This window comes from Silene latifolia, chromosome 2 (genome assembly GCF_048544455.1).
Source record: "Silene latifolia isolate original U9 population chromosome 2, ASM4854445v1, whole genome shotgun sequence".
NCBI lineage: Eukaryota > Viridiplantae > Streptophyta > Magnoliopsida > Caryophyllales > Caryophyllaceae > Silene > Silene latifolia.
The window spans coordinates 165,652,340-165,660,707 of NC_133527.1; the positions used below are offsets into that span (position 1 = coordinate 165,652,340).

At 38.3% G+C, this 8,368-nt stretch overlaps 1 protein-coding gene across 1 annotated transcript; it reads right to left on the reverse strand.

Moving 5' to 3' along the window:
- Window positions 1-6,117: 6,117 nt before the first annotated feature.
- LOC141643281 (F-box protein SKIP23-like) lies at window positions 6,118-8,062 on the reverse strand. The gene is made up of 2 exons (XM_074452363.1): window positions 6,684-8,062; window positions 6,118-6,520 (listed from the first exon to the last, which is right to left on the reverse strand). Exons 1-2 carry the CDS (start codon window positions 7,983-7,985, stop codon window positions 6,461-6,463), a joined length of 1,362 nt encoding a protein of 453 aa, XP_074308464.1. The 5' UTR covers window positions 7,986-8,062; the 3' UTR covers window positions 6,118-6,460.
- Window positions 8,063-8,368: the final 306 nt, after the last annotated feature.

Consider the following 8,368-nt stretch of genomic DNA (forward strand, 5'->3'; position numbering starts at 1 on the left):
CAATTCTTTACTCGCAATAGCCAACATAAGGAAAAATTTCCACTTCTCTTCATAGTTATAGACATTGCCAATAAATTCTTGATTAGTCAATTTATCGGTAAGGAACAAGGTTTCTTCATTCAACCCATTATATACCACATTACAAAGCTTTCTCATCTCATAAGGTATTCACGTAGAGAGTTAAACTCTTTCATTCTATTAAAAAACTTGTAAAATGGTTCATCATGAGTTTGGCGACAATAGCGAGTAGCCATCAAATCGAAGAAGTAAACAAACTAAGGCAAGTAAAGGAGTCCTATATTTACAAAGACTAACTACACTAATTAAAAACCAATAGTTCAAAAACAAGCTTTAGCTATGTTGCCCGTCCCCGGCAACGGCGCCAAAATTTGATAAGACAAACACTAGGTCGCTAAATACTAGAATTAGACTACCAAATTAACAATTTCTAAAACCAAACTCAACTCTACACTATGCAATTAAGAATAGTAGTATAGCATAAGTAAGGGTCGAACCCAAGAGAAGATCTAACAACTAAAACTTGACTAGTGAACTAATGAAGACTCTATAAACTAATTAAGACACTAACAACAATTTAGACTCAACAATTTAGACTAATCACAACAATGGGTATTAACAGTGGTAAACAAGTGGTATGACATAAATGGAGAAAGGCATTTGATTGGAAACAAACAAGAAAATAGTAAAATTGGAGACTTTGCTATTGTGACAATTTAACAAACAACTTGTATGCAAGATTTAATATAAGGAGGAAACTTGGTGTAACAAGGCTCAACAACTACTTCCTAAGCATAAAGATCCTCTCTTTTTCTTCCCTCAACAATTACTCAACTACTAATGTAAGATAGTGACTACTTACTCCTAAGCTAGAGTAGTTGGTCCTACTAATATGGTCACCCAATTGAAAACCACAACAAGGTTTGCATAAGAGTGCATTAAGAACAAAAGCCAAACAAAAGTACCAAGATTAATCCTTTAGGAGGCTTAATCCAACTATCCCAAGGAGTAACATACAAGTTCCACTCACAAAGATACAAACTTTAATCCAACTTCATAAAGATGCAAGGTTGCTACAAGGATTGCAATCAGGGGCGGACCCAGAATTTTCCATATGGTGTAGCAAAATTTTACTTGTATTTTTTATCTCAACACAAATTCTTATTTCAGACCGTTATATCCGTCTGAAATGGTCAGACGGATACCATTTACTCTCACGAAAAATCCATTTAGGGTGTGAGTGGGAAAGCACATGGGTGTGTCCCACCACCCACGTGCTTCTCACTTCTGAGAGGTCTTATTACGGTCTGAAATAAGACGGTCTGAAGTAAGACGGACTGTTATCTCAATATATCACGTTTGTATGTCAGTATCTCACTATACACCCTTGGTCAATTTTTTCCGATGAAAATTTACGTATACAAGCTAGAACACCATCTTACAAATCAATGTCTATACCTATTCGATATTTGTTAACAAGGTTAGCGAACTCCTCATCTATCAACACTATAGAATTAAATTACATCCTCCGAAATGAATTGATAAGTGGAACACATATATACTCTATCATTCAATAATTCTTGTGTGAGACGATCTCATAATATGAACGGTCCCATTATACCAAAAGACAACTATTTGTTAATAATAAATGGACATTTTTTTTAGAAAAATGAACCGTCTTACGGTGTAACACTGTCTTATTCTAGAATTTGGGTAACCTTTTTAGGTTTAACTACAATAGTCCATAACACAAATTCTCATTATAGACGGACACTATCCGTCTAAACGTATAGACGGATATAATTTCCCCTCACAAAATACCCATTTGTCATAAAGTGGGAAGCACATGGGGGGTGCCTCACCTTGTCCCCCCTCTCATTTTATTAAAGGTCTTTACCCGTCTATACGCCCCACCCGTCTGTACCAAGACCTATTGAGTCCATAAATACCAAATGTTTTGTATCAAATAACACATACGGATTATTTTTTTAATCCATTGTTTCTTAATAAAGTTTGAAGCTGTCAATTATCATTGCCTTATTGGAATTTGCAAATATTAATGACTAAAGATATTAATGACTCAAATTTGGAAACAAAAAATTTAGATTAATTAATATGTAAATTTTTTGCCTTTCCAAAAATCACTCCTTCCCTTTTATAGAGAGAGACTCATCTTACGTTAAGGTAAATTTATTGATTTATGGTGTAGCAATTCTTTCCTTTCTTCAGCAATTTTTATCCTATGGTGTAGCACTTGCTACACCTAAGCTTAAGGTGGGTCCGCCTCTGATTACAATAGTAAGATGATTAACATGCAAGGTTCATGACTCCTAACATAATAACATCCAACATAAATAATGAAATCAAGGAAACATGTAATAATTATTGAGGGAAGATTAAGAGGTTCTTACAAACTTAAGGAGAGTAGTGTCTCACCAAATTACACCAAGAAAAAGGTCTAGCCTTCCATAACCATGGATGAATCCAAGAGTTGTGGAAAGATTGACGTCAAAATCCAACTAAAGCTCACAATTTTTACCCCAATACTAAGTATTCTTCTCATACAAGTCTTTTGTGTTTTTTTCAATAATGATATGCTTAGATCATGGTAGGAGTGTTCAAAACATGGGGTATATATAGGGCTGCACTCCTTTTTAGGTTAAAAACCGAGATGAGCCTTCAACTTCCACAAAACACGGTCCTTAAATTTCGCGAGACAGACCAAACCGCAGGCTCCGGCCTGGACCGCAGGCTCCGGTTTTAGCCTGATGTTTTTTCCTCTTTTTGCTTGTCATCACCTTGCTCCTCCTTGTCTTGGTTCCGTGGCAAAGGACTTCAAACGGTGTACCTATCCCGTTCCTTTGAGCTTGGGTAGGGATCTTAGAAGCTTGTATCGACCTTGACTTGTTGACCGCTCGGCTTTGACCTTGGTTGACTTTTTAGGTTGAACTCCAAGCATTTGTATCCTATTAATTAAAATCGTCTCAAGCAAGCAATCAAACCAAAACTTCCTTATTTCAATGACAATTCACTCCGTTTGGCCACTTTATTTACCTACAAACACTTAATTGATTCGACTCTATTTGACGCTATCAAATACCCCCACACTTAGACTTTTACTCGTCCCGAGTAAAACTCGAAACAAGCAATTGCACAAGTCTATAGGCTAATGTAGGTGTAATTGACCACTCTCCCCTCACTACAACCTTCTTATAGCTCCCTCTTAAACAATCCACCAATTGAAACGAAAAATCTAGACTCAAAGTTTTACACACTCTCTTCTCTCACTCCCCCTCCTTATTACTCCCTCTTAAAAAGACACGACATACCACCAACTCTGACTCATTACGCAACTCCACCCTTCTTATATCACCAACAAGAGGTGACCACTCTCACCTTATCCCAAGGTGGAAGCAAAGTGGCCTAAGCAACTCCTAAATCATCCTATTACATCACTTATATCACCCCTTTATCACTCCAAGCAAAGTATGATCATGCTACTTGATTGGCCACACTCCTATGCAAATCAACAACCAAAGTAGCCAAAACAAAAATCCACCAATTTGGGAAAAGTATTTGTGACTCAAAAGAAATTAAATCCTAGACCTAACCTCCTTCCAAAACCCTCCTTATCATTCCCTTCTTATCCCTCCATCTTTTTGGTGTTTCCTTTTTCAATTTTTCAAATTTTTTTTTTGGTGAAAATCCCTCATTTTGCCTAAGGTGCCCTTTCGGGTTTTCACCTTAGCTTTCCTTTCCTCTCATGGTGGCTCGCAACTCGTTTCTTCATTTAACCCGGAATGCCCTTTCGGGTTTTCATTCCGTCCTCGGCCACCTTCCCAATCTTGCCTTAGCTGCCCACCTTTGTGGGTTTTCACCTAGCCGGAATTTTTTTTTTCCTTTTTTTTTCTTTTTTTTTTTTTAAATAATGCATCAAAAACATGAAATAAAGCTTACCTATGTTACAACTAAACTCCTCCCCCACACTTAGTTTCCACATTGTCCTCAATGTGGAGGAGAGTACTAGAAATGCAAAGAAGAGTAAAGAAATGTGAAAGGAGTACGAGTTGCCTCCCGTAAAGCGCTTTTGGATTTCGTCGTTTGCTCGACGCCTTTTCAACATTTTTCTTCTTCAAGAATCAAGAGCGGAACAACGCATCGCCCTTAGTAACTTGTCATACACACTAGCCCATAAACAAGAGGCATGACCATAGCATAGATCACCCACATAGCAAGCATAAGTAAGGAAATAGTAAACACAAGATAAGTGTCTCAAGTTTTCATACCCAAGGAACGGTTTCTTGTCACGATAAGGCTCTTTGAATGATGGAATGGACTTGGTGAAGACCAAGTAATAATAAGGGGACTCATGAGCTTATTTGGGTGATAAGCTTGATGGCTTTTCAAAACAAATTTGAGGTGTTTCCTCCTTGAGGGGGTAAACCTCTACAAACTCATTTTCCATTCCCTCTTTTGCACATTCCTTGACCCCCACACTTGTAAGTTTCATAATTTTTGAAGGGTCACAAATATCTTCAAGAGCTACCACCTTCTCTTTTTCTATCACAACCACCTCACAAATCATTGGTCCTTCCTCATTCCTCTCAAACACCTCACTCCTTGATTCTTTAAAGGTCAATTTCGGACAACAGTTACTACGAACCAAGGAGTTGTTACCAAGATGTGAGGCATCAACTTCGGTACAAGGAATGTGAATAGGGACTTTGCTATTGTGACAATTTAACAAACAACTTGTATGCAAGATTTAATATAAGGAGGAAACTTGGTGTAACAAGGCTCAACAACTACTTCCTAAGCATAAAGATCCTCTCTTTTTCTTCCCTCAACAATTACTCAACTACTAATGTAAGATAGTGACTACTTACTCCTAAGCTAGAGTAGTTGGTCCTACTAATATGGTCACCCAATTGAAAACCACAACAAGGTTTGCATAAGAAAGAATTAAGAACAAAAGCCAAACAAAAGTACCAAGATTAATCCTTTAGGAGGCTTAATCCAACTATCCCAAGGAGTAACATACAAGTTCCACTCACAAAGATACAAACTTTAATCCAACTTCATAAAGATGCAAGGTTGCTACAAGGATTGCAATAGTAAGATGATTAACATGCAAGGTTCATGACTCCTAACATAATAACATCCAACATAAATAATGAAATCAAGGAAACATGTAATAATTATTGAGGGAAGATTAAGAGGTTCTTACAAACTTAAGGAGAGTAGTGTCTCACCAAATTACACCAAGAAAAAGGTCTAGCCTTCCATAACCATGGATGAATCCAAGAGTTGTGGAAAGATTGACATCAAAATCCAACTAAAGCTTACAATTTTTACCCCAATACTAAGTATTCTTCTCATACAAGTCTTTTGTGTTTTTTTCAATAATGATATGCTTAGATCATGGTAGGAGTGTTCAAAACATGGGGTATATATAGGGCTGCACTCCTTTTTAGGTTAAAAACCGAGATGGGCCTTCAACTTCCACAAAACACGGTCCTTAAATTTCGCGAGACAGACCAAACCGCAGGCTCCGGCCTGGACCGCAGGCTCCGGTGTGGGCCGGAGGCTCCGGTTTTAGTCTGATGTTTTTGCCTCTTTTTGCTTGTCATCACCTTGCTCCTCCTTGTCTTGGTTCCGTGGCAAAGGACTTCAAACAGTGTACCTATCCCGTTCCTTTGAGCTTGGGTAGGGATCTTAGAAGCTTGTCTCGACCTTGACTTGTTGACCGCTTGGCTTTGACTTTGGGTGACTTTGAGTTGACTTTTTAGGTTGAACTCCAAGAATTTGTATCCTATTAATGGTCTCAAGCAAGCAATCAAACCAAAACTTCCTTATTTCAATGACAATTCACTCCGTTTGGCCACTTTATTTACCTACAAACACTTAATTGACTCGACTCTATTTGACGCTATCAATATTCAATGGGAATTATCTCATCTTTTCATTTTAAAACACAGTACTGGAAGAGTAAGGTTGCTCGGAGTCTACTAGTCGGTATGTAAATTGGGTAAACACACTTGATATTGAAGTTTGGATGGTTCTGTTGGTGCTGAAAGCAGTAACAAATGCAATTTGAGATGGTGGCTGTGAACATTTAAGAAGACAATACATTCAGCAAAGAGTTGCACTAAAAGTTCAGGGGTACAATTCATAGAGCATTCTGCTTCTGCCTTAAACATCAGCATGATCCTAGTGTTCAAACAAAACATGATAATCAAAAGGAAAAAGAGCTGATACATAGATCAGACAGCATATACATGCCAGTGACGCGGTCCCAAAATAACCGAGCAACAAAAGATATGATAACAAAATCACCACTTTCCTAGAGCCTGCTTCTCGTCGAGTTTGAAACATACAAGCTCTTTGAAACAATCATCTTTGCTCGCCCAACATTTGTTCGTTCTAAACCCACCTGATTCAGCTAGGAACTTGACCAAGGTTCAACGATATGCAGTCTCCACCGCGGTTCTCTCACAGTATGCTGTTAGCAATACATGTTTTCAGGTTAGCCATAAATTATAAAGTCAAATTACAAGGGTGGCCAGAACACAGCACCATACTAGACCCCTAGCTCCGCCAAACAGGAAACATGATGTGCAACCAATAAACCATAAAGTATAAAAGTTAAGGCGGATTATATATACCTGTTGGGCAATACAGTACTCGATGTCAGAACTTGAGTGCCATTCCGGGGGTGGCCAGAACACAGCACCATAAACTTTATAAGTATCTGTATTATAAAAAACCGCATCCTCAAAGTGAAACACATCAATATCAAGTTCAAAATCATCGCTTTCCATGTCACTATCGGATGATTCCGAATCAAGACCATTTAGATAGGAAGTAGATCGACATTGTGGACGGAAAGAATCCCTACGATGGACCACAATGCGATTGCCTTTCCAATCAATGAAGTCCCTCGCTTGAGCAAAGAAACAGCAATCAACAGCCACAAACAATATCCTATCTTCCCCAATCGACTCAAGTTCCTCCCAATTGTTCTCCTCGTGGTTCATCCTATAAACTCGTATACCCATACGCTTATTTTTAAACTTTGGACGAGTAACCAAACATTTTCTAACCAGGTATAACTCACCACAGGATTCAAATAGACGACTTTTTCGTTCACTTGGCGAATATAGTGAGTCTTTCACAATTTTCACCATCTTGAATTGATCGCTACTTGAATTATCCTTATCTATCAAATAAAGTATCCCATATCGATCGATGGCATAAACCCTCTCCTTAAACATGACAATATCATCAAACTTCCTAGCCTTCAAAAACACTTGTTGAACCTTCTCTGTACCAAGATTAATTGCGGCGATAGACCCGGAATCATACAACACAACAGCAGTATAATCACCGATTGTAAGCTCGCTTTTACAATCATTAGGATCAGCCAGCAACAAAACCTTATGTTCTTCCTCAAAGAGATGATTAGGTTTTTCATCAGACCTAAGAGAATATATTTTCCCCATTTCCTCAACTTCAAAACGAGATAAATCCAACAACTTGGGAAAATTCTCAGGCATTTTTCTGACAGTTGACCGCGAAAGCGGCCATCTAAGGTAGACTTTACCCGGATTAACCTCCTCAATTGTGGCTAACCAAGGTAACAACTTATCACAAAAAATGGGTTTAACTAAGAAAATAGTACTTACCACTAGAATCAATGAAGTGGTAGGAGGATGTTGGCCATAGAAGCCGGCATCCCTAAGGGATGCACCTCCCTTTAAAAGAGGAGGGTTGGTGGTTTTGAGTTTGTGGGGTAAAATAGTGGATAACACTCTTTTATTGGAGAGAATAGACAGCGAGACGCAACGCCGCCACTCCTTGCAAACAGCCCGAACATGGAGGATGTCGTGTCGGTTTTCGAGGCGGTCGACGATTGGTATTAATAGCTCCTCTGGCAAGTTTGACCATGAGACTTTCCTGTGACTCATTTCTTAAGTACACTGAAGGATTGGTGATTTTACGAATTTATAGTCTACTACTGTACTCGTACAAAGATTTTGTTAAAAAGGCGTCGTTTTGATGATTATGAGGGTTTTGGCGCCAATTTAGTCTGTGTATTTGGCGGGAAAATTCAGATGAAAGTAAATTATTTGCCGCGCAAAAAAAATGAGTCATGTACTTACACTAGGGCAGGGTACGGATCAAGTATCCGATCTAAAGTATTAGTTCGGATCGGATATCCATATTAAAAATCCTGAAGTTAGATATCCAATATCCAAACCAAATGTTTCGATCCAATGTTTGGGTATCCAAAATAATCGGATCGGATGCGGATATCCATACTTTTGATTTTACTTTAAAATTAAGTTTG

Bases quoted from the DNA above. Each gene is read 5' to 3' on its own strand.
- LOC141643281 (XM_074452363.1), bottom strand. From the start codon at position 7,985: ATGAGTCACAGGAAAGTCTCATGGTCAAACTTGCCAGAGGAGCTATTA. The intron at 6,521-6,683 runs GTATATATAATC...TATTGCTAACAG, and splicing joins AGTACTGTATTGCCCAACAG to CATACTGTGAGAGAACCGCG.